Consider the following 27,237-nt stretch of genomic DNA (forward strand, 5'->3'; position numbering starts at 1 on the left):
GGCCCGGTGTATGATGGAAACAAGTAAAACAGAAAATAGCACGTGGCGCCGCTAGCCGCGGGCGCAGGACGCTGGTTTCTGTCGTGCCCCGGGCGTGTGCACCGGGCAGCCGCGGGCAGCCGGAGCCCCTGGGCCGCGCCTCCTCGCGTGCGGGGCGGTCGCTGCACCTCGGGGCCGCCCCAGGGGCGGGGAGGCGCGGGCGGCGGCAGCTCCCGCGGCGGCGGCGGCGGCGGCGGCGGCTCGGAACACGACGCGGGATGGACGCGCAGGAGTGCGAGGCGGCGGCGGCGCCTGAGCCCCCCGGCCGCGGCTGCGTGGCCGCCTGGTGGGACATGGTCGAGCGGAACGTGCGGTGAGTACGCGCCGCCCGCGCCCACCTCGGCGGGGCCCCGACGGCTCGCTCGGGCTGCCCGGGCACGGGGTCGGGGGCGAGGGCGCGGCCGGGGCCGTCACGGGGACGCAGCCAGGCCGTCCTCCCCTCCGCTGGGCCCGAGAACCGAGCACTGTGGCTCCGGGGAGGGGAGGGTGTCCCGCGGTCTCGGGAGCCCTGCGAACTCCGGGGCTCTTTGGACAGCCTTATCCTAGGCTGTCTCCTACCCGGGCCGGAGAGACTCCCGGGTTTGACTTGTCAGGAACTTGTAACTTGGGGCTTTTGGGGACTTCTGAAATAGAGATTCCGGACAGATGGCTCAGGTTCCTATAGCAGTCTCTCTTATCTGACCATTTTACTAATATACAGGATGGATTTAAATAATACTCATAATAGGAACAGTAGTAATATATGTTGTCATCTTGGACGGTGTCCTCTCAGGTCTAGGACCTATCTGTGTAGGTGGAACAGGATCCGAAAGTCACTGCCTAGCTCCCTGACCTGTACAGTATTAAGGAACACACCTCCATTATGCTAAAGATGTGTACTACATTAAAACCATAACTTGGCATTACCTGCGTCAAATTCTTTACATTATTTAAATCTGAAATGTCTGTATATCGGTAGGTGTTTTGTTGTTGCTGTTTTAATTTTGTTTTTTGCTTTCTTCCTCCCATGAATCCTTGGCTTAAACAGTAATCATAAGTTACCTGAATCTACCAGCAACATATTGCCAGTCTTGTTTGCATGGAAGCCAGGTATTGCTTGGAGACCCTGGACCCAGGAGATAGGTGTTTTGCTTTGTTTTGTTGGGTGGGAAGGTATTGGCATTTTTGTTTACATTTCTTCTTTCTCTTCCTTTTGTTTAATTTTTGATGATTACAAAATATCCAAGAATCACATCCAAGACACGGAGACTTCACTTTGGAATGCCCATAGAGACGATGACAAACAGGGATCCTTTCTCTTCTGTTGCTTCTGTAGCTCAGCGCAGAGAGCAGCTCCACATCGGCCAGGTTGCAGAACCCACACCTCCCCTTCTGTGTTGCTTCTGGACGCCAGGCAGAATGTCCTGGCTACACTCTTCAAACTTCACATTCACAGGACTTCCCTCCCAGATATGGGTGTTCTGGGAAAGCCAGAATCTACTGTCTCTGACTTTCTTGTTCTCTACAGAATTAATGGCCGATTAACATTCATTGGGCAGTAAAGAGCATTTATTAGGTAGAGAATCAAAGCTGCGGTTCACACTGTTAGAGAACAACCCTCTTTGTTGATAATGGAGTGAGAGATGGGGAGTTGGGGGCCCTCTATTACTTACTTGTCTTACTAATTAGTAAAAAATACATCTCAAGAGATGCTTCCTGAAAGAAGAAAATACTAGGGCATTTCTTCATCTGAGCAGATTATTCATCTAATGTACAATGTGCTGGGGCTTAGGCCTAGACCCATTTCCAGCATCCTGAATCCTTTTTGTTTCTTGGAGCCAGGTTAGTTTAGATTAGCAAAAATTCACAGAGGGCTTGCTGTGCGCCTGGTACTGGCTTGTCATCCTGGATCTATCGTGATGTGTTGTGAGACTCAAGGAGAACATTTAATCATATGGTATTTTCAGTGGTTATTTTTTTAATGCCTTAGGAATCTAATTACTTATTTTACAAATATTTCATTAGATATAGTTGCTGCTTAGGGTAAGTGGTCCTAGAAGAATAAGTCTCCACTTGCAACTGGTTTTGTTTAAATTAAAAAAATGAAAAATATGCTCAGGAAAGATATTGAGAGAAACCAAAGGGCTATGTTTTGCCTCATTTCCCTGTTTCACCCTGGGTCGTCTCATTTTTAGATAGTGCTTAGAAAACCTCCATGATATTCATTCTTTCCACAGTGTTGGTTATATGCTATCTATGGGGCACTAGTCTAGGCCTGGGCACAGAGCAGTAAAAACAAAAACAAAAAGAAGCAAACAAACAGGCAAAAATCCCTGCTCTTGTGGAGCTCATATTGATTCATTTTCAATTGTAATTCAAAAGAGAGAATGAAACCCTTCCTTTTCCCCCCAAAGCTACCAATAAGCATTGCTTCCTTCTCCCTTATGAAAGAAATAACTTTTCTGTCAGTTTTCAAATATTTGGGTCAACAAATGTTTATTGAGCTCAGACCTGTGCTAGACAGAGTGGTATGTAAAAGAAATATGATGTGCCATGTGGTTCTTGTCATCTGGGCCTGGCATAGTGTAGGGAAGACAGGGCTAGTAATGGGAAAACTACCAGAGAGCAATTAAGGGTCAAACTGAGGCCCTGATCTTAATTAATGGGCGGAGTGAAAACAGTGGAAAGGTCACTGTGGGAAGAGTTCTCTAGAGGGGATTTGACCAAGAAGAGATACTTGAGTGGATGTGAAGGAAGGGGGGATTTGGTTGGGAAGGTGTAACCTGGTGCTTGGTGATCAACTCATGTTGGCGGAATAAATGGGCACATAGGATGGACGTGCAGCATGTCTTAATATTTGGAATAACGTCTTGCCAAATGTGGTTAGATTCGAGCTTTTGAAAGTTGGTTTGCAGACACTGCTGAGCATGAATAATTTGCCCTGTAGCAGCTCAGACTCTGCCACTCTGCCAGGTTACACCAGCAAGAATCATCCAGTTAGGCCCTGTGGCCCCCGTCGGACACTGTGCAGTTACAGCAGCAGCTGATCAAAGGGCAGGCGAAAGAACACCAAAGCACCAAGGCAGCTGTTTGATGTGGCTGGCTGTTCAGGGGATTGGGCTGAAACTGCATCCTCCGCTCAAATAAGGTCTATTAGCCACTGGTGACTTTTGATCCCCTACTGATCTGGGTGAAATCAAATGGACAACTCCCTAGTTAAAAGAAGCGGCTTTGCATTATTGATGCTCTGAGGGATCTGGTCACTCTGTTCTCCTCCCGCAGGGCAGGGCTTCTCATAGAAGTGCCTTGAGCAATTTGAGAGAAGCGTCCGATATGAATTATTCCTTAAAAACAATAACACATTTCCCTCTACTGCCTCTGCTTCTCAAGCAGACCATCAAAAGATAAATTAGCGGGAGACTACCTGCCTACCTTCAAAAGATAACTTAGTGGGAGACTAACAGGGTAGGTAGGGGTGAGTGCGGGGAGTCAGGAGAAGGAAAGCAGGGACAGCCATCTAGAGGGAAGGGTAGCAGTTCAGATTGGGGCTCAGTTCTGCCCATTTTGGCTTGAGCTGTGGCTCCAAGTAGCTTCTCTGGATTTTGATTTCATATCTCTAAAATTAGAACAACAGTGTTCTCTCCTTCCTGCCGCCTTCATGGGGCTGTTTTAAAGTGTTATGAAACCGTCATTTTCATTTCTTTCTTGCTGATTTTAGGAGTAGGCAATTGCCCATGTATGATGTATTGAAGAGCTATACATTGCCCTTAGCCCACATAGCTTCTTCACTTCTTGCAGAACTGTTGGAAATCCACCAGAGGTTCATTATCTTCTCCCTTCATGCTGCTTCCGAACATATATAAGTGCTCTGATTTTTAAGTCATTGACACTTGTGGGAGAATTAATGTTTTGGGGAGTCTTTCTTGATGACTTTGTTAGCAGAGGGCTCCTTAGTAAACACGAGCAAGAAGGGAGAAGGTAGTGGTGGGTGGAGGAGGAAGGGACCCTGAGAGGGAACAAGGGTGCAGAAAGGCAGAAGGGGACTTAAAGATTCTCTAAGAGCAGAATTCTGCCAGAGGCAGCCTTGTTCCTGCTGTTCATATTTGCATACATGGATGGCAAGTAGAAATCAACAGGACTATGACAGCTCATTGCAGATCATCACAGGACTCTGGAATCAGACAGACCTGGGTACAACAGACAGACAGAATGGCTCTGCTATTCATTGGCTTGCGACCTTGGAAAGGTTACTTAACTTTTCAGTCTCCTCATTTGCAATGCAAAGGTGATAATTATCTTCTAAAATTCCCACGGTCTAGCAGGAAAATCAGGGCAGTGGAAACAGTTAATCAAAAACGCTTTCTAGCCCCCCCCACCTCACGATTTGATTACATGGAGCCGTCTTGACACTGGCCGCTCACAATGAGGAAAGGGGTTTATTTAATGGATGATGTGGACAAAAACTGGAAGCAGGAGGTGATGACAGTGATCTCATGAGGGTCAAGAGTATCTCTTACCTTTGAGAGACAAGGGATACGTGAGATCACTGTCATCACCTCCTGCTTCCAGTTTTTGTGGCTTGAGACAGAGGTGGCATTAGTGACCCCTTGTGGACAAATACCGTCGCTTGTCTGCTAATGGCTCCAGCACTGGGTGGTTTATGTCACAGGAAGCAGTAGAATAAGCAAGGTGTGCATGGCCCCCACCACACTCCTCGACCAGGCTCCAGAACTGCTGTGGCCCCTCCAGGTCCTCCCCTGCTCCCCACCCTGCTCTCATGGGTCCTTCTCTTCCAGGGATGTCACCTCAGAAGTGGGGGTCTTCTCTCGTTGGCTCATTTCTTTGTAAGACCCAACCAGGAGCAAGAGGATCTGGTGATTATTCACTCACTGCTTTAGACTAATAATAACAATAGCTAACATGTATAGCTCTAAATTATGATAAAATTAAAAACTGTGGTACCTGTTAAACTGTTTGAATCCTGTTTACTGATGACTTTGGGGTCCAGCCTTGGCCTTCTAAGGGGCTACACTAAAGGAACAAGCCTGACTCTGGTGCATCCGTCACCCCTTCCCCTCCTGTCCCTGTCATGCCCTGGCTTTTTCAGTGACTGGTTGGGGCCCTGCATTATTGCTTTCCTTACCTGCTTCCCCCTTAGTGCCCAGTCCTGACCCACCCTATAGAAAATTACGTGTAGTTGCGTAAAGGATTTTGCTTCAATGCCAACTTACCTGAAATTCCCAGTGTTAGTCTCTGAAGTTTGATTTGGATTTTAAGAGAAAAAAACAAACCAAGACAAAACTTGGACTGATTTTTAAAAAACTTGTTTGTTTCCCAATATCTTGCAGATCTTTTCCAAACTCCTGTTCAACCCTTGGAAGAAAAATTGCTGCTCTGTACAACAGCTTTACCAGTAAATCATTAAAAGAACACATTTTCCCTCCTCTGATGGACATGCTAATTTATGTTAACTTTTGTAAGTATATACCTTCCATGAATTTGCCTGCATAACTTTTCCCAAATAAAGAACGCTCTGTCCTTAAAGTTACAACGTAATGAAAAAAGGCATGTCAGTTATACAATCGTGGCTAGACTTAAGCGGTCTGAAACCTATTTGATACTGACTTTGGGGTCTAGCAGGAATCCTTGCAATCTGTTGTGGATAGAAACACATAGCCTTGTGGGTGGGGTTTCCATTCAGGAGTTCAATCTTCAAATTAGCTGTTAATATGGATACCTGACTGCATATTGTATTGTCTGTCTTTGCCTTTTTCTTCTTACCTGTATCCTCTGAAGACGATGTGAGAGAGAAAGAGAGAGGGGGATCTATCTTTTCTACTGTGTTTTTTCTGCTGTGTACTTTGTTAGTTAATCTAACACAGTCATTCTAGCACATACCTGCATGCCCCCAGGTATATGTCTATCCTAGACATTTCTTGGCTTATGGCTAATGGTTAAGTTTCATTTAAGGAGCAGAATACTCTTATTTCCTTCTAGGCCCTTTTACCTTTTTAGGGGAATGGTCTTCTCTGCTTTTAGCTTGAGACAAAAACAAGGATTGATTCCATAATACTCTATTATGGGCTACCATACTGATGCTATTTTAAAATTTAGCTATAGATTTTTTTTTTTTTTTCAACTCTTCCATGGGCTAGTTCTAGTTGATAAAATAAAATACTTTGCTACTTTAGTGGAGTAGCTTGCACCTTAGAAACCTGTTAATCTACAGGGCTAATTCCTTTTTGTTTTTTGATCGTGATTAAAAGACATGGAATTCGATTTTGGGAGTTGATAATAATTTCTACTTTTCAGTCAAAGCCCCATTTCTTGTGGATTTAAAGAAACCAGAGTCAAAGATTCCTCACACGGTGAATTTCTACATTAGAGCTGAACCTGGGGTGATCCTGGGAGTCTGGTGAGTGCATTGATTGGATGGACACTGAGCTGCTCGATGGGCCAGATTTTCCTGTTAGAGGGGCACAGGACGGTGGTGCTGTGTTACCTGCCTTTGGAGAGGAGGTTGGTGCTCTTTGGAGGCACCTGGACGTTGTTCCGTATACCTTCCCCTGAAATTGAAATTTGACCTGCTTGATTTTGCTCTCTGGGAGTTTTACTTTGGAGTGTGAGATCTTTTAGATGTTCCTTCCAGCTCATCTACCTCCCCTGCCATATCCCACACCTCCCTTGCCATTATGCCCTCTACTCTAGACTTACTGGCTCCCTGGCACACCAAGCCATACCCTCCCAGGATGAGCTCTGTTCCCAGTGCTCCATTCTAGTTCTCTGCTCCCCCATTCCCTCTTTTTGCCTAGCTAACAGCCTACTCATCTTCTGGGTTTCACTTTAATCAGTAATTTTCAGGGAAGACTTTCCTCACCCCCTCATTTTAGGTATGTGCTGTCATGGCCACCTGTGCTGTCTCTTATGACATTTATTCTCACTGTAATTAAATAAATATTTGTGTGATTATGCGATTAATGTTTTCCTTCCCTATGAGACTATAGTTTCTGTAGGTGACAGACTCTGTTGGTGGGTTTTCATTGCTTAGCATAATGCTTGGCACATAGAGGGCACTCAGAAAATATTTGTCAAATGAGGTCATGAGTATTCCATTGTCTGTTTTTGCTATGCTAACCTCTGTATTTTCTTCTCTCTGGTTCTACTACTTGGCTTCTAAGTTTCCAGTTCCCTGCTTTATATTTAACCTCCCTGAGTTTATATCTCTGATTATAGAATGTTTAGGAACCAGTATGGTTCACATAACTTCATCCTAATCTTCAGGGAGGAATCTTTTTGTTTTTTGCTCTTGCCTCTTTGTCCTCAGTTTGGTGAGTCAGCTATCCTCATGGGGACTCCTGGGGATGATGGCATACTTTCTCTTCCCCCAAATGATGGAGAGGACCAAAGATTTGTCACCTCTTAAACAGTTCTCCAAGTCTACTGGTGACATGTCATATGGCAGTGTTTGCATTTTCTGGGTTCATTCACTGGTTTAACAAGATGGAGGAACTGGAGTTCACACAGGTATTTAAAATCAAAAGATCACTTGGTTTCATGAGTAGAATAACTGTTTCATGTTAAAGTTCTTTTCTCCTACATAAACTGGTTTCCCTTTACATCCTTTCTAACTTGTCTTTTTAGCCAAACCAATGGCAGATGACAAATATCTTCTATGTTTTACTTGTTTCCACCTTTTTTTTTTTTTTTTTTTTTTTGTCATTTCAATGGGCTACACCTAAGAACTGCAGTCTTGGAGGATTAATTGGTGCAGAAGGCAGAGGAACTTAAGCATTGTTAAAAGGGGTTGCCTCTGTGCATGGGCAGATGGGGCGGGGCAGCAGTGGTTCTCATCATGTTACGTGGTAGTAGATTTTTATTTTTATCATGTGCATATGTTACTTGGACAAAAATTAAAAAAAATATATATCTATAAAACACAGGGAAGGTTTCAGACTTTGGCAAGGATAGAGAATTCCTCTCTCTCTCTGTACACGTCTGTTAAGACCTTCCTTGCTCTCCAGGCACACAGTCCCCAGCTGCCGGGGGGAAGATGCCAAGGGGAAGGACCGATGCTGGTATGAAGCGGCCCTTCATGACGGGAACCCAATTATTGTTTATCTTCATGGCAGTGCAGAACACAGGTCAGTGCCTCTCCTTCAGAAAAAAATTGTTTTTGAGAGATTGAGAGCATTTCAGCTCCATGGGGAGTGAAGGGCAGGGCTCAGTCTTCACCTCTGCAGGCAGGCCTCCGCATATTTCTTTCCCTTTGTTGAAATCTGAGGATGTTCTGGCAATAGGCTTCTTTTTTTAAAGCATTATTCTGTACGTAGAATAATGTGGATATTTCACTGAGTGGAAGAAAAGATATACTCTTCCAAAATGTGCATACTGATTTCAAAGAAGGCAGTGGTTCCTTTACTCCCTACAAGTGTCTGAAGTGGTGGATTGAACTCGCGGATGACTAGAAGGAAATAGGCACGCATTCTGGGGGGAGGAAAAGCAACTTTTCACATCAGTGGTCTTTTCAGAAAGCTATAGTGGGGAGTCTTTTATTCAGAATTAATTCTCTTAACCAAAAGCGTGACTCCCCAGGAGAGATCACCTGGAATTCTGAGCACAGGTACTGGCGAGGACTTTCATGCCTCAGCCCACTGTGCATTCCCAACCTTGCTTTGTAGCAAAGAACATCTCCCAGCAATCTGGCTGTCCTTTGATGTGCTGTCAAAGCCTTCCCTGGGCCTGTGTAATTACGTTGGGTGATGATTATCAGCTGTGACTGTGCCTCTTCAGCGCGGGGGAGGGCGACGTGCCTCAGGAACCCACAGATCTCCTCTGTCTCTGGAGAGGCAATTCAAGCTAAGCGATGCCCCGGAATCTGCCTCTTGGCTAACTTGCCTGTGTCTCTTTTTCTCACTGTCTTTTTGTGTGAGATTTCCTGTGAAATTCAACATTTTTCAGCATTGTTTAACATTGTTCTATTTGTATAAACTTGGGCATGGTGTTACAATATACTTATTTAAAGGATCTTGTGGTCACACAGCATGTCTGCCCCTCTGTGTAAATCTGCAATTGCCCTCAGTTATCCCAGATTTACTGGCTCTGTGGTTAGCCAGAGCTGCTTCTTGTCTCCTGCCCAGAAGTCTCAGCTTGCTATCAGTAGTACTGAGCTGAGAGTACTGAGTACTGAGCAGTACCCCTCAAATGGGAGGTTACTGGGAACCTTGCTGATGCATCAAAAGCAGTGCTTCTAGATTTGGGATCCATGGAAACCCCAGAGGGTCCACAAGCCCCATCCCCCAAATTGTACATAAAATTTGACACGTGGCTACATTTTTTCTGGAAAATGTCCATAGTTTTAACTAGATGTTCAGAGGACTCCGTGACCCACTAAAGTTTAAGAAACTTGGCTCTAAGACAAAATTCAAATGGTTTTTAAAAATTCTCTGCCTTTTGAATCATCTTGATTCTCTTTTATTAATGTGATTAATAGAGTAAACAATATGATCATTTGGGGGGAAAATTTTTTTTAGTACCCCAGGGCTGTGAGTCTGTTTGCTTCTGTTTATCTTGCACTTAATGGCAGAGTGGACAGGGTACAGGCAACTCTTAGTTTAGGGCAACTCAACTGTATTATCCCTTGTTCTGAAAGCTGCTTTCTGGGACTTATTTTCCTTTAGCTTCTAAAAGTATTCTTAGGATAAGTTTTGATTCATAGAAGTAAAAGGAGATGCATTATCAGTAGTTCATCAGATACTTATGTTGAGAAGCACTCGAGAGATCCGGGCATCCAACACTTACTTAGAGGACGCCCCATCAGTGGGGAGCCATTGATTATTTCACCCTGACCCATCCAAGCTGGCTCTGACACCAAAAACATTTCCCTCTCTCCTAGTTATTTATTTCTCTAACCTAAAAACGAAAGAGATCAGATGCCAGAAGCATGAGTGATTTTTATTGAATTTGTCATTGTAATTTCTAATTCTTGCTTTTTTAAAAAATCTGTTCTACAGGGCAGCCCCTCAGAGACTTAGGCTGGTAAAGGTATGTCTGAAGAGCCCTAAAAGCGTCTGTTTTATAAGTACCCATTGATTCTGTTCTGGGCTGTGGTCATAAGATCTTCCTTGGGACCTCAGCATGGTTATCTCCTGAGAGGTCCCCAGGGTGGCCAGGGTGGGTTGTGGACTTCCTACATTGACCATGGGGGATCAAACCAGTGTGAACACCTCTGGGTCCCAAAACACTTTCATGAACTTATTACCTCCATTGCCAGATGGAGGTGAAGACACTTTTACTTGCTTTTTCTGAGGGCTGGGGGATGGATTAAGACAGTATATTAAGTGCAAAACGGTCACTCCTTTTGAAAGATGCAACATTTTTAGTGGTATTGGATAAAGATACAGATCGTCTGCTTTAAAAACTCACTCAGTCCTATGTAAGGCCTTGTAGGGTAGCGTGGTGGCCACACTGTGCTCCCCACATGTTTTGGGATAGCCCCTGCATTTCAGAGTGTGAGAAAGATGGCAGGCTTTCCACTTAGCCATATCTGCCTCAGAACTGGTCAGGCAAGCTGCCTGTTTATCCTCTTCCATACTCCAGTGAGGTAATCTCTGCTGCAGGGGACTGCGCTGCTTTTCCAGTGACTGAGCACGGGACTTGGTCTCCCTCCCACATGCTGGCTCCCACCTCAGAATTCTTTAATGAGATACCAGTATTAGTGGGGCCCAGAGTCCTGCCAGGCCCAGTGTTTCCATCCTCCCTTCCCTGTGCACATGGGAAGCTCCTCTCCTGTGCAATCTCCCTCCCCTCATCACTGCCTTCTCTGAGCCAACTCTTGTGGGGTAGTCGGGGGCTGGTGCAGTTTGGCCCGGGGAGGACAGTGTCTATTCATCTGTGGGTTTGCTTTCCACATTGCACCCTGCTCTTTGCACTCCCCATATGGGACGTGGTGAAGCTGATGTCCATGAGAACATGTATGTTTTTTCCCCTGTCCCTCTCGAAGCTGAACTGCATGCCCTCAGTGTTCCCAGAAAGGAGAAGAGCTGTAGGTGTGAAAAGTAGCCAGATAATATTTGTGGTAGCTAGGATGGGTGGGGAAGGGCAGCAGCCGGAGTGGCAGGACTTTCTCCCTAGGCAGACTGTGGGTATCAAGTGTGCTGTCGTCATTGCCCAGCAGGATCAAACTTCCTAGTCCTTCCTTTCCTCTTTTGGATAGGCGATTTCTTTTAAAAAAATAAATCTTCATTATTAAATTCTCATTCACTCATTCATTCATCACTGCAGTCACCTAATACAGCTATTTTCTTTTTTCTTTCTGTAGTAGCTGGCTGGTATGGGGATCTGAACCCTTGACTTTGGTGTTATAACATCACGGTCTAACCAACTGAGCTAACCAGCCAGCCCTAATACATCTATTTTCATTTATTTGCATTCCCACCTAGTCTTTCTCTCTCTCTTTACATAAAGTTTTTATTACTGTTATTGTATATCTATATAATTCTGTTGCGCTCTTTTAATGAATACTGTTTTATAAACATTCTTCCATGTTTTTCATAGTCATCATAGTTAACCAGTATAAAGGCTGTATCATTCTCCATTATATTTAAAAACCATTGTGTACTTAAGTATTCCTCTGCTGTTGGATATATGTTGTCTCCCCCAACCCCCAAATTCATTTTAAACAGTATTGCTACAGAAAACTGTAAGCATCTAGTTTTTTCTTCTTTTGTATTTTTCCCTAGAATTCTTAGGAGTAGGATTTGCTGCTGTTCTTGAGTTGTACTGTCAAGTGGTCCTTCAACACGTGCAACAAACGACACATGAATATTCCCATTTCCCTGTATGCTTAGCTGTTGTGTATCCTGGCTAACCATTTTGGAGGGAATGTAATTTGAATAGGTATTTGAAAGTTCCATTTAGTTCATTATTATTAGTTCAATTTGTATTTGAATGTTCCTGATGAGGTTTAGCACCCTCATCTGTATTGCAGTGGGGGAAGCACAGTATTTGTACGTAGCAAACCCAGATGTGCATCTTGGTTCTGCCTCTAACTAACTGGGTGACTTTGAACAAGTTACTTAAACTCTCCAAGTCTCAGTTTCTTTATCTGTAAAATGGGTATAATATCTACCTTATAGTACTGTTGTGAGGATCAAACAAAGTTTCAAAAGTGCCTGTACAGTAAAATTCTGTCCGTTTTTATCTCTCTTCTCTATCACTGTATTTTATTTAATGCAAAATTATGTTTTCATATTCTTTCCCCCTTTACTAGGGGCATGGCAGTGGTTTCATATATTTGAGCGATCTCTTTATTTTTGATTGAAATTAACTCTATTCATATTTAATATAAATATTTTCCCATTATTTGATTGCCTCTACTACAACTCTGTATAGAATTCTTATTCTCAGGGCAATCCTTAAAGAAAGACATTTAGAGAGTACTAGGCAATCAGATACTTTAGTACATCATTTTGTACTCTTCCAACTATTGGAAGTTGTAGTTACCAACTGAAGCTAACTATTATTGTTCTTCACTTTTCAGAATAATATTTATAAATTTAGAAGTTAAATAACTTGGCTAGGGTCACACAGCTGGCATGGGGTAGAGCCAGGTGTGACCCAGGCTGTTTGACCTACTCTGTCATGCTGCTTTTCCTCTTTCCCGCTGAGTCTGGTCTTCTCACCTTTGAAATCAAACACCAGATTTCAAAAATGTATTTTTCCCCCACCTATTAAACCATCACAACTAGGGATTAAATCATCACACTAGGGACGTGTTGAGGAGAAGCCTTTTATTTTATTATATTTATTAAGTTTTTGCTGCTGGCCGGTATGGGGATTCTAACCCTTGACCTTAGTGTTACAACACCATGTTCTAACCGGCTGAGCTAACCTGCCAGCCTGTTTACAGCTTCTGATTAAAGTGATAACAGCTTCTTTGTCATCTAGGTGCTGAGTGATGGAGGCTTTCATGTCTTGTCTGTTGACTACAGAGGTAAATGTTAAAAAGAGTGTACAAAGATTTTTCAATAAACAGGAGGCTTTTGATGAGTCCTCCTTTTGGAGGTAGTGATCCTGTGTTTGCCTTTTCTTGCTGCCAGGGTTTGGGGACTCTACAGGTAAGCCCACAGAGGAGGGACTGACTGTGGATGCTATTTGTGTCTATGAATGGACCAAGGCAAGAAGTGGCACCACCCCTGTGTGTCTCTGGGGCCACTCTCTGGGTACAGGGTAAGTGCAATCTAAAATGTGTCCTTAGATGGGTCCTTGGGGCTTCAGTGTCATATCAAGGGCAGAGGTGAGCAGTAGAAGGAACACTGAGCCAGGAGACAGGGACTCTTCTCTGGTCTCTCTCAGACTCCTGTAGTGGCCAGAGACCTTGTCATCTTAGTGTGCCTGTTGGCAAAACAAGAGAGGGTCCATTCAGCTCTATGGTTATCTATGACCCTGAAGTCCATTCTGGAACTCTCCTTGAGAGTTTTAAAGAAAGGAATCCTTAAGTTAAGGTGTATGGGAACCCTTTGAAATACTGTGCAAAATTTTGTGTGTATTTGCCTTTTCTAACCAAAGAGTCCAAAGCTTTCATCAGATGCTCATATCAGATGTTGTATTTTGTACTATTTACTTGACTGTTCAGTCTTTGCTTCACATGTGTACCAATTTTTATTGCTTTACAGGGTTGCAACAAATGCAGCAAAAGTATTAGAAGAGAAAGGTAATATAAAATGCTTAAGTGGTATAGTTTCTTGGCTTGAGGTGGGAAAATAAAAACAATCCAAGACGGGGATAGAGAGGGCTGGTTAATGGGTATGAAAATACAGTTAGATAGGAGGAATATGTTCTGGTGTTTGATAGTACAGTAGGGTGACTATAGTTACAATTATTTATTGTATATTCCAAAATAGTTAGAAGAGAAGATTTGGAATATTCCTGGCACAAAGAAATGATAATTGTTTGATGTATTTGATGGATATCCCAATTACCCATATTTGATCATTACATGTTGTATACATATATTAAAAATATCACATGTACCCCATAAATATGTACAATTATGTATCAATTTAAAAAACAATTAAAAAACAACCAAGAGACTGTTGCGCACACTTTGAACACTCACATATATAAAGCATTCCAACTTTAGATACTTTCTAACAGTGTAACAAACTTTTCATTTAACATAAAATAATAGCTTCTTTTCTAGGTTATAAAATTACAAATAAATACTAAGGAAAGAGGTAAAATTACCTTTGAAAGAGCCCTCCTTGAAAAGTGATATTAATTTAAATTGCAGGAGAGGAAAATAATACATCTTGAAATGATAGGCAGGACTTGCCTTCTGCAGCTCTCCTTATATAATACTCATGTCAGTGTTTCTCAAGGTGGTCTGAGAACTGCTTGTATCAGAATCTACGGGGGATACTGGTTAAAAACACAGGTGTTCTGGCTCCTATCTGGTTTCATGAATTAGAATCTCCCTAAATAAGGCCAGGTCAGTATTTTTTAAGATCTAAAATTAGAATTTATTCCATATAGAGAGCTGTTGGATAAATACAAATATTTATTACCCTAATGCTGTACAATTTCAAAATTCCAAAGCCAGCTATCTGCTTTTTTTGTTTTTGTTTTTTGGTCTATTTTTGTATGTCTAGTTATTTTTGATTGAGGTTTTCACATTGTTGATGGAAAATTGTAGGGATGATTTAAGGCTTGGGTGATGTTATCTCCTTCCAGAAATAATTTACTTTTCTCCTGAAAGACAGTTATGGTAGGGACAGATCACCTTGATTCAATCAGAGATTGAGCTGGTTTGAAGCTGGTTTTCAGACTTTACGAGGGTTGGTCTATCTCTAGTTCACAGTTATTCCTAGGAAGTAGTCCTTTGAGGTCACAGCCAGAAGCCTGAGAAAGGCAGTAGGGTTCTCTTTCTTGTCACATCCTGAACTCTATTTTTTTTCCTCTTGCTTCTGTAAGAATGCTTAAGGTTTTGTCTAGTCTCTAATCCTTGCATTGTTTTCAGAGTTTCAACTGCTCTGAGAAAAAAGGCAGCTGAGACTCTCGTGGCTTTTCTCTTTTGATACTGGCTCTGAAAATTCTCACTGATCAGCAGCCCTCCTATGACTTTAAACAGATACCACCCCCCCCCACACACGTTTTCTAATTGTTCTCAGAGGGAATGTTGACCAAAACCGCCCAGTCAGCTTTTGGGGCACATTCTTTTTTTTTTTTTTTTTTTCCCAATTTTAATTGACATATTGTAATTATACATACTTACGGGATACAACCTGATGTTTTGATACATAAATATTTTGTATAATAACCAGGTTAGGGTAGTTAATGTCAGTCACCTCATGCGTTTATCATTTTGGACCATTCTTAACAATGGACTGCAGAACACTGCTTTCTTTAAATTACCCAAGCCGTGACAATCTGGTGGTGTTCTTAGAAGAAAGCAGTGGTTTTCAATTATCATGTGCATACAAGTCTCCTGGGGGTGGGGTGGGTTTGGGGGGAGAAGGGTGCCTGTTAAGCTCAGCTCCCACCCCTGAGATTCTGACTCATAAGTATGGTGTGGAGTCCAGGAATTTGCATTATTAATAAGCTTCACAAATGATTTTGATGCAAGTAGTTCATGTTCAATGCCTTGAGGACTCCTTATCTAGGGAAGATGGTATTTAAATAGGGAAATTGCTGATTTCTTTTAAAAAATTTTTATTATTTTCAAGGATGTCCAGTTGACGCTATTGTCTTGGAAGCTCCGTTTACCAACATGTGGGTTGCAAGTATCAATTATCCCTTGTTAAAGGTGGGTCCTGATTCATCTTCACAAGATGTCAAAGTGTAGCTCTTTCCGCATATGTATGTTTATTAACTATCATTTTTTCTTAATTAGTTTCATATGTTTCTAAGTTATTCTAAACTGAGACAGTTCATTAACCAGTTACTATTAAAGGGGACACAATGGCTTTTGGATTTGGTAGTTCTTCTATTTTCTTTTAATACATTGAGCTTATTAAGAGCAAAAGCTCTTTTGTTCTCATTAACTGTGCCTCTTATCCTTCATAATTTTTTAATAGATAGACTTGTTTTAGGTTTATTATTTATTATTATTATTCTTTTTATAGGTGAAAACAAACCTTTCATACATCATTTTTGACCCTATGAATGTCAGCCATATATCTTTCATGATTTTATCATAAGAAAGTTTCTAGAGAATTCAAGAAAGCTGCCAAATGCTTTTACGCAGTATTCCAGATAGAGAAGACAATCTTTCCAAGAAAATAACTTATAAAGAATTGGGCCACAATATGTAGTTTTTGAAATCTGTTATGTAGATTATCCTAATTTTATAATGTTTTTCCATGCCTAATGCTTAATTGCTTATGGTCATACATTCATATAAATGTTAGCAAACGAGCCAGAGAGAGAGAGGAATGGAGGAAGGGAGAAAGAGAGAGAAAGATATAGAAGTCTTAGAGGGGATACATGGCCTCAATTTTTAAACCATTGTTAAATACTGTAAGGCATCTTAGGGGATACTTTAATCTAATTGTCTAATTTTGGAATCTTTTGTATAATAGTCCATCATAGGATTTTCTGGAATATGCTTAACTATTTTTAGGGAAAGGTAGCTTACCACTTCCTGGGACAGCCAGTTCATGGAATCACATAATCTTGAAAATGCTTTTACTGTCTGAGCGTCAACTCAATACAGTAACCCCATCTACAATCTAAAATACTGAATGCTGAGTAATTTAACATTTAATAAATCATATCTTTTCAACTGGTTCTAGACAACTGAATATTCATCTTAATATTACCATTAACTGAGCATCTATTATATTATTCTAAGTAATTACTAATAAAATCATTAAATGATAGGTACATAATAGAATTCAGATACAATTTTCACTTTTTTAAAAAACCTTTTTTGTTAATTTTGAAACTTAGCAAAATAGAGAAAATACATGGTTTAATGAGTAATTATAAACTGAATACCCATGTAACTACCACCTAAGTCAAAAATTAGCATCACAAGCCCCCCAGAAATCTCCTGTAGGTTACTTCCCAATCCAATAAGTCCCGTTTTATATGTAATCCTTAGTCCTTAAAAGTAATCCTTAGATGATGCATTTTATGGTAATCATAGCCATGCATTTCTTTATAGTGTTATCAACTGTGTGTGCATCTGCAAGCAATATAATTTTGTCTGGTTTTGAACTTTACGTATAAGTAGAATTATATATGATATATTCTATTTTTTTCACCCAACATTGTACTTGTGGAATTTTATTCATGATGCGTGTAGCTATAGTTTGCTCATTTTCATTGCTCTGTTGCATTCCATTATATAAACATACCACAATTTATTGATCTATACTGTTTATGGACGTTTAGGTCACTTTCAGTTTGGGCAATTAATACTATTGTTGTTATTAATGTTCTTGAACCTGCCTTCTGTAAACAGCTGCACAATTTTCACTGGGTATACCCTAGCAGTGGAATCGCTGGGTAATAAGATATGCATCTGTTCAGCTTTAGTAGTTACAGGGTCAAGCAGTTTTTAATAATGACTTTACCACACTCTCTCACCAGTTGTGTATGGGAGTTCCAGTTGCTTCACATTCTTTCGCTCATATCATTGTGTTCTAATTTGCATTTCCCTGATGAGTAATGACGTTGGGCAATTTTTAAATATGTTTATTAGCCATTTGGGTATCATCTCTTTTGAGGCACTCGTTCATGCCTTTTGTCCACTTTTCAGTTGAGTTGTATTCCTTTTTACTTGTAGAAGTTCTTCATAGATGTTGGAGATGAGTCATTAGAAAATTATTCGTATTGAAATATATTCTATTATTTTGTTTTGCCTTTTTACTCTCTTAAATGTATGTGATGATAAAGAGATGTTCTTAAATTTAATGTCAACCAGTTTATCAGTATTTTTTTTATTGTTAATACTTTCGTGTCTTGTAGAATAAAATTCTGCTTACCCAAAGATTATGAAGATCCTCTTCTATGTTATCTTCTAGAAACTCTGTTTTACATTTTTGCATTTAAATTTATAATCCATAGGTTTGGATTTTTGTATGGAGGAAGGCGTCTATATGGTTGTCCACTTGGCCCAGCACCTCTTATTAAATGGACCTTTCCCCCGACTCTGCAGTGCCAATGTTTGCAAATATCAGTGTCCCTATATACGAGGGTACTTCAAAAAGTTCATGGAAAAATAGAATGAAAATATAGTACTAATCTTTGCATGAACTTTTTGAAGCACCCTCGTATATAGGGGTCTTTGGTAGATTCTTATCTCTTTCCATTGTTTATTTGTCCATCCTGATATGAATTATATAATCTCTTAATTACTGTAGCTTTATAATATGTCTTCATATCTGGTTTTATAAGTTCTTATGCTTTGTTCTTATTCAGACTGTTTTGGGCATTCTTGACCCTTTGCATTTCCATATACATTTTGGAATATACTTATCAATTTCTACAAAACACTTGCTGGGACTTTGATTGGGCTTTCATTGGACTTATAGATCCAATTTGGGGGAATTGATGTCTTTCTAATATTGAGCTTTCTGATTCATGAACATTGTATTTATCACTTATTTATTTTGGCATTTATTTTGTTTGTTTATTATTATTTAGGTTTTCTTTAGTTTCAGCTTTAGGTCATGTTTTCCTAGAAGCATAGCCCAAGGTGGGGATTTGGTGTGTGATTTATTGAGGGAGTGCTCTTGAGGAAAAACCTGCAGGAAATGAGGGTAGTAGCACAGAGCAGGGGAAAGAGCAGAAGAAGGATGTGACCTCAGGTGAAGTCAAGCTTTGGCCTGATCCACGTGGGGTGCTAGGCTTTGAGGCAAGGGGGCTGGTCCTTTCTTATATCCCCTGGGGTAGGGAGTGGAGGAGGGTTGGGGAGGATTGCATAACCTTTCAGGAATGATGGTTTCTGTCATCCAAGGGCAAGGAGAAGCAGCTCTGAGCCATTAGCAGCCAATACTCATGGCAGGAGTTAATTTTATTAGTCTTTTCAAAGAACTAACTTTGACCTTGTTCATCATTTGAATTGTATGCTTTCTATTTTATTAATTTCTGATCTTACCTTTATTATTGCCTTTCTTGTATTTTCCTTGGATTTGTTATTTAAAAATTTCTTGAGATGGCACTTAATACTATCTAATAATTTACTTTCAGTATTTCTTCTTTTCTAATTTATGCATTAAGGCATACTCCACCTAAGCCACACTTCAACTACATCTCACAAGTTTTGAAGTGTTTTAATTATCACTGAGTTCAAAATATTTTTTAATATTGTTGTGATTTCTTTTTTGACCACATGGGTTATTTAGAAGTGTATTTCATAAATTTTATACATTGGGGGTTTTACTATGTTTGGTATTAAGTTCTTTCTCAATTCTGTTATGATCTAAGACTATATTGTGTATGATTCCAGTCTTTTGAAATTTGTTGAGACTTGCTGTATGTCCCACTATATGGTCAATTTTGGTGAATGTTCCATATGCTTGAAAAGAATGTGTTCTGCTGTTTTTGGTGCAGGGTTCTATATATGTCAGTTGAATCAACATTATTAATCATGTGTTCAATTCTTCCATAACCTTACTGATTTTTTTTTGACTCTTGTTTTTTCTATTACTCAGAGAAGAGTATTAACATATGTTACCATGATTGTGGTGTTGTTATTTCTATTTTAGTTCTGTCAATTTTGGCTTTTGTTCTTTTGATGTTAAATTATTTGGTGCATATGCTTAATTTTTGTCTTTCAGGTGGATTGATCCTTTTTTTAAATCATGAAATGAAATATCCCCCCTTTTTTTGTGACTAACAGTGCTTCTTGACTTAGAGTCAACTTTGTCCAATATTAGTATATTTTTGTTTTGATTAGTGTTTGCATTGTAACTTTTTCTGTTTCTTGAATCTCAACTTTTCTGAATTCTTATATTTATTGTATATCTCTGAAAAACACCATATGGTAGGATTTTGATTTCTTTTCCATAATAACAGACTTTGTCTATATATTATAGTAGTCTATTTACATTTAATGTAATTATTATATATTTAGGTTTAAATCTGCTCCCTTACAATGTTCTTTTCTATTTGTGTCATCTGTTCTGTGCTCTTTTGCCTCAATTTTCTTGCTTTCTTTCCCAGCAAGAAAAATGGTGTTGTATGTCAGGCTCACCTCTCTGACCTTCCTGTCTCTCTGGGATCTAGACCTCTCAAGACCTCACTGCCTTGGTAGGTTTCTGATGCCTTCATGAGAGTCTTTTTTATATTTTGCCAAGTTTTTCTACTTGTCTTTGGCAAAAGGTTTAGTGTGTAACAATTCCTCTATTATTAGAAGAGGAGGATCTCCCAGTTTTTTAGTTTGCAATTTAATTTAAGATGTCGTAATCTCTAGTTTAACAGCCACTCTATGGTCTAGAAGGGTAACAGTCCTGTAGTATTGTATAGTCCTTCATGGCTCTGGTGTCAGACCTCCCAGGTTTGATTTCCAGTGTTGTCACTTAACAGCTGTGTAATTTGGGCTAATTGCTTAGACTGCTTTAACTGCCTTTTCTGTAAAATGAGGTAGTAATTGTCTATTCAAGATTTTTGTGATAATTATTCACACTGTTTACTTTTCTTCTGGGTTTTCTGAAATTTTCTGGAGGCAGCATTTCTTTTTTTTTTTTGGTGGCAGCTAGCTGGTACAGGGATCTGAACCTATGACCTTGATGTTATAAGGCTGTGCTCTAACCGACTGAGCTAACCTGCCAGTCTTTTTGTGATGGTTAAATGAGTGAATATGTGAAAAGCATCTACAGTAGTGCCTGGTCGAGAGTAAGCACTCAGTGGATGTCAGCCCTTTGTATTCTCAGTAGAGTGCCATAACTCTGACCATCCGTGTTGAACAAGAAAGTGTGAGTGGTGTGAGGCACACACGTAGTAAAAGGCGTGGGTGCTCAACCTCAAGAAGCTTTCTGTTTAGTTGGAGAGAGAGGACATAGATGGGAGGTAGGAAGTAACAACAGAGATTTCCACGTGTCACTTTGGAATCAATTTTGTTAGGAAGGCAGCATGGTGTAGTGGAAAAGGAGCATGTGCTGGGGAGACAGAGTTGGGTTCAAATCTAGCCTCTGCCACCAACCCTTTATGATTTTGGTAAGTTGTTTCCCTTCTCCTAGTTTTCCCATTTTTCATAATGGGGTTGATAATGTCTACTACATGGGGTCGTTGTGAAGATTAAAGTAAGTAAGATAATGTATATAAAGTGCCAGCTGCTAGTAGGCATTTATCAAATGCTAGTTCCCTTTTCCCACTTTTTCTGTTGCACAGTAGACTAAGGTAAGTGTTAGTGGAGGACCCAGAACGATAATCTCAGGGTGGGGAAAACTCAGAAGAGAGGTCTTGCACACAGATGTGGTCAGTGAAGACTCTACAGACAGAGGGGATCTGAGCTCCTTTCTTGAAGGTGAGGGAAAGCAGTTAGAAACAAAGAGAGGCGGTAGGGAGTGTGAGCCAACGCCCTGGCAGGAATGGGGCAACTGTGTGTTCTGAAATACCTGAGAGTCAGTATAGGGCTTCCATATATGTTCTTTCACACTTGTTATCGTGTTACATCCTCACAGCATCTCTGTGAGTTTGGCATCATTGCCTCCACTTAAAGATGAGGGAAATGCGGGCTTAGAGGCTTGACTAATTATCACATAAGAAGAGGCAATTGCTCTCAATCTTACATCTTCTAACTCCACACAGACAGACTGGATGTGAGCAGTCTCCGGAATGAAAGATTGTGGCCAGATGTGGATGGGCTTGCAGTCAAGCTGTGAGTTGTCAGCAGACAGTGTGGCGTTCCCAAAGCTTTGTAATACTGGATTTCCTGTAACTGGCATTTTAAGAATATTTATCTGGTGGTATTCCAAAAGGGAGAGGAAGGTAGGAAGACCAATTAGGAACCCATTGTCATGGTCTGGGCTGGAGGGGATGGTATGACCTTTCAGTCTCCAGGGGAATCCCTGCCTGGCAGGGTGCGAGGCATGGTGGTCGTAGATTGACTTGGGTCTACTTTCTTCTCATTGCTTCAGAATTTGAGATGAATTGCTGCAGGGCTTCTCTTATTGAATTTTCCTCAAAGGAGTCCTGATTTCCAGTGGTTGGGAAATGAGAAGACAAAGAAAAGAGAAAACAAAACAAAAAATTCTGCCCTTAGCATAGAAGAGGAGGGAGAAAAAAGGAAGAGGAGAGGCAGTGTTAGGGTCTCCAGACCACACCTGAATTCAGATCATTTGCTGACAAATCCCATGAAACCAAGGAGGCTCGTGGAAACAGCAAGGCTAAGCCAAAACTGGGAAGCTGAAATTTGTATTTACTGGCTCTGGCCTACCTATTCTGTACCCATTTCCTTAGCAAATTCTCTACGATGACATGAATTACTTTTTAAAATCAGAAAAAAAGTTTTTTAAAAGTTCATTATATTTAGAAAGTCTCTATTTTCTCTATTCTCTATATTACTACAGTTCATAGTGAGAGATTATACCAAATCACATTATGGCCATAGGGCAAGTTTTATTATTATTATTATTATTATTTTGGTGGCTGGCTGGTATGGAGTTCTGGGGGATCAGGGATCTGAACTCTTAACTTTGATGTTGTCAGCACTATGCTCTCCCAAGTGAGCCACCAGCCAACCCATGGTGCACATTTTAATGGTTTATTTTTCTTTTTAAAAAATTGTGAAGCAGAAGTTTGTGTTGATTGGCCCCAGCCTACCTATTCTGTACTCATTTCCTTCCCTTGGTGATGTCCCATTTACTACATCACATCCCCCCACCCTGACCCTTTCAGGTATGACAGAGGAGTACGTGCAATGCTTTGCTGTTTTTTCCCTCTGTGTACATCTAGTCTAAGACATATACTCTGAAATTTAGTCACACTGAGATGAAAATGACAGATAATAGCTTAAAGTGTATAGCAGGGATATATGCATAATATATGCATAAAGATATGCATCTTTAGCAAATATTTGTTGAATATCTATTATGTATCAGGAACTTTTCTAGGTTTTGGGGATACCACAGGGAGTAAGAAAGTTGTGGTCCCTCCCCCTATGAAGTCTGCATATTTGCTGGAGAAACAGATAGAGGACAAGTGTAGAGGAAAGTATTCAGTAGTGAGAAGTGCTGTGAAAGCATGAAATAACGCGCTAGGGCACAACTGGGTGGTGGTCTGACAGCTGGTTATAGAAAACCTCTCTGAGGAAATACCATCCGAGCTGAGGCCTGCATGAGAAGGAGTCAGCTGCCATGGGGAAATCTGGAGGTCTCAGGCAGACGGAAAAGCAAAGGTGAGGGCCTTGAGGTGGGGTCAAGCCTGGTGTGTTCCTGGAACAGAAGGCAGTGGAGTCTGAAGGTGGACAGAAAGGGGCACAGTGATAGGAGATGAGGCTGGGGGTAGAGGCAACCACCAGATTCTGTAGCCAGATTCTTGACCTCAAAGGCTGAGGTGACATGTTGGGGTTTAATCCAAGTGCCTTTTGGAGGGTGTTAAGCAAAAGAGTGATGTGATCTGATTTGCATGTTGAAATGATCACTCTGTGGGTACTGGATTATAGAAGGGTGAGGGTGAAAGCCAGGAGCCACTTGGGATTGTTGTCATAGCCCAAGCAAGAAATTAAGGGTGGCTTAGGCTGGGTGTTGGTGGAGATGGAGAGAAATGAACGGATTTGGGATACTGTGTGGGGTAGGGTTCAAAGTTTGGGAAGAAGGTGCTGTATCGCTCTGGGTTTCTGTCCTTTCCTCCTCATTTTCAGTTGAAATAGATGTTTATGGGACATATAAACTAATTTACATATTGACTTAATCAAAATATTGTAAAAGTGGATTTAACTAGCATCTCCTATTTATTGGATTTTGCCATTAAAGAGGAAATTCAGTATGGTTAGAATGATAATTGTTACATTTGGAGTCCTGTGGTTATTGTTAAAACCTAAAATGTCTTTTAAAGCATTGTAATATTAAATTATATTTAACAGTTTGTAATGTTCACACCCTCTAAAACCAATTATCTATGTATTGTACACTTTCACCAGAATTTTTCACTAATCAATATTCTATTCCCCGACTAAACTAGGTAAACTAACTATATTTACTGTAGAAGTAGTTATTAGATTTTGCATATCACTGCTCCTTTATGAGGATGGAGAATTAAGAATTAGTGGTGCCATTCGTATTTTTAAAAAAGACAGGAAGTAAAAACAAAATGTTAACAGTGATTAACTACAATGGCAGGATTATGTGACTTGTTTCTTCTTTGTTCCTGTCTATTTTTTTCCTAAATTCCCTACAATAACATGAATTACTTTTTAAAATCATAAAAGTTTTTTAAAAGTTTTTTATGTTTAGAAAGTCACTACTCTATGTTACTTTGGTTCATAGTGGGAGACTATAACAAATGGCATATCTGTGGGGCAAGTATTAATTTTTTTCTTTTTAAAAAATAGATTTACCGGAAACTTCCAGGATTTTTACGCACGCTTATGGATGCCCTGAGAAAAGACAAAATAGTCTTCCCTAATGATGAAAAGTAAGCTAAAGATGAAAAGATGTCCATTTTTGCTATATTTATGGGATTCTAAAGGTGACTATCATGTGACTTAGTGAACGATGATAAGTCTGAATATCCTTCTATCATTCTTAGATGGTACTAGAATTTGGGTTAAGGTACCTATGCATTTTTAGTATTGCTATTTTTCTCATTTCTAATTTGATGATTACACCCATTCAGTTCAGCACTCTCTGGAGTCATAAAGGCCATTGTATATTTATGGCCTATCAGGAACTTTTGAAGGTCCTCTAGGATCTAGTCTAACATCGGGAGATCCCTGACTTCTAAGCCTTACTCTCCATGTAACCCAAACCCATCTACCATCCAGCAACTAGAATTTGGCCAGTTAGTCTCTCACAGAAAATTTAAGAAGGCTTCCAAATAGGCAGTCATTGTCAGTATTTTTTTCTATTTCAATACACTTGAGGGAATCTACTATTGTCAGTAGTAACAGTGAGTCACTGAGGCAGGGCTGGACGGGTATCAGAATCTGGGGGGCACAGGGAAGTTTTCTTTGAGAAAGACATTGAAGTGGGAGACCAGGCATTCTTCATGCCGTAGCCTTTTTGAATTACTAAACTAGGAGGCTGACCAGGAAGCTGATCAAACCCATTAACTGCATGACCATCCTCTACATTTATGAGGAAAGGTAAATAAATTGCTACAAAGAGGTCTCTTGGTTCTATGGCAGTTTTTGTTATTTTTGGGTTTTGAATTATTTTGTTTTCTTTTATAGTCTTTTAATTAAAGTATTTCAGATATCAGGTAATAAGGTGGAATACAGAAGAAGATAGTTCTTTGGACAGTGTACAAATTTCGTGTCTTAGTGTTTTTCTTCAGTATTTTTAAAAAATCATGTAAAAGTAAATTAAATTAAATACCCAATTAAATTATATGAGTAAATGGAAGACAGAGAAACTTACCTGAAGGGAAAAAAGTTACTGTATGAGGTTTTTTACGTATGAAGTTGTTATTCCTTGGAAGGAAAGAGAGAGATTTCTTGTACTTTGGGCAAACCTCATGTTTTGCTAAAGCTTTAACTTAGAAGAGGAGAAATCTCAATGCATAATTCTTGAACTGAATGTTTTTCTTCTACTTGTCCCTAGTGTGAAATTCCTGTCTTCTCCCCTTCTCATCATACATGGAGAGGATGATAGGACAGTGCCTTTGGAGTACGGAAAAAAGGTAAACTCAGGGCTGACTAAAACATACTATACTCATTTTGCCACTTTTTTATTCATCCAAACTTTGATTAGAGCCTAAAGCAGGGTTTCTTACATTATAGGGGATTCTCCACACCCCTAAATAGCCACGCTGCTGGTTTACACAATGAGATCAGCATCCTCGATACTCAGCTCAAAGCAGTGTTTGTGGTGGAGCCTGGTTGTTCATCTGGGGTCTGTGCATCTGCAAGTGGAGAGAAGATCCCAGGCTGCTGTGGGAACTTCCATGTAGTCTCTTTTGCAGTAGTACTAAAAATGGGGATGCTGTTTTTTTTCTTTAAACAAACCTCTGCTAGAGCAGGTCTGTAGCAATTCTTTGTCCCTTTGCAGAAAGGTATGGGCAGGGGAAGGACAATGTTTTATGGATATTTTATTGATGCTGTGTAGCATTCAGTGCTTTAGTGTAGAGGCAGCCAGTTGGGAACATGGAGAGTCCCCATGTCTCTGGCTTAATGGGGCAAACTCCCAAAGTTGGCTGTTTCTATACCCTTTTATTAAAATTGGAGTAGAAAACCCACAACTTTGAATTGTCAGCCTTTGAGTCTCTGTCTTTCTGTCCCTTGCAGCTCTATGAAATTGCACACAATGCATACAGGAACAAAGAGAGGGTCAAGATGGTTATCTTTCCTCCTGGCTTCCAACACAACTTCCTTTGTAAAAGCCCCAAACTGTTAATAACCGTGAGGTAAGAGTTGCTTTGCTACATGTGTCTTCCCCGTAGAGGCAATTAGGCTGCTTTGGCTTACTTAGACCACGAGGTGGGGAAAGTGCGTGAGCTGATTTAGGTCCTTTTTCTGCAGAGATTTCCTGAGCAAGCAGTGGGCGTAAGGTCTGAGAGAAGCGGAAATCTTCAGTGAAGTCTTGGCCCAAACACCACCTGTGATGTGTGTTTTTTATGTAAAATTGTACCTGGCTGCTTGGATGAGTTGAAGCTATTGGCATTTCTACAAGTCACTTGCTAATTTAATAAAGAAAGCATGGATGCAGGGCAGTATGGAATGTTCTCATTTAGCTTATTATAGTCTACTTTGTGAAACTTACTGAAACCTCACTGTGGAGAATCAGAATTTGGTAAAATTTGGATCCCATCTAAAAATGTGTAGTTATAAAACATCTAGGGTGAATAAGGTGGTTGCTACGGTCTGAATGTCTGTATCTGCTCCCAAAATCCATGTTGGAGACCTAATCACCAATGTGATGGTGACAGTATTAGGAGATGGGGTCTTTTGGGAAGTGGCTAGATCATGAAGGCTGAGCTCTCATGAATGGAATTAGTACCCTTATAAGAAATGCCAAAAGGAGCTCTTTACCCCTTCCACCATGTGAGGACACAATGAGAAGGTGCCATCAATGAACCAGAAAGCGACCCTCACTAGACACCAAGTCTGCCAGC

The 27,237-nt window shown here is 40.6% G+C and overlaps 1 protein-coding gene across 2 annotated transcripts; it reads left to right on the plus strand.

The window, feature by feature from the left end:
- The first annotated feature begins 257 nt into the window (after nucleotides 1-257).
- Nucleotides 258-26,704, plus strand: ABHD12B (abhydrolase domain containing 12B). 2 transcript variants are annotated; one of them, XM_063088564.1, is made up of 13 exons: nucleotides 258-352; nucleotides 5,367-5,494; nucleotides 6,331-6,433; nucleotides 8,040-8,159; nucleotides 10,029-10,059; nucleotides 12,964-13,009; nucleotides 13,116-13,245; nucleotides 13,692-13,729; nucleotides 15,741-15,820; nucleotides 24,518-24,600; nucleotides 25,728-25,806; nucleotides 26,411-26,529; nucleotides 26,645-26,704. In XM_063088564.1, exons 1-13 carry the CDS (start codon nucleotides 258-260, stop codon nucleotides 26,670-26,672), a joined length of 1,080 nt encoding a protein of 359 aa, XP_062944634.1. In that variant the 3' UTR covers nucleotides 26,673-26,704. The 2 variants fall into 2 exon arrangements, with proteins under 2 accessions (XP_062944634.1, XP_062944635.1); XM_063088565.1 differs by lacking the exons at nucleotides 5,367-5,494; nucleotides 6,331-6,433.
- Nucleotides 26,705-27,237: the final 533 nt, after the last annotated feature.

The sequence above is a fragment of the Cynocephalus volans genome, chromosome 3, assembly GCF_027409185.1.
Source record: "Cynocephalus volans isolate mCynVol1 chromosome 3, mCynVol1.pri, whole genome shotgun sequence".
NCBI lineage: Eukaryota > Metazoa > Chordata > Mammalia > Dermoptera > Cynocephalidae > Cynocephalus > Cynocephalus volans.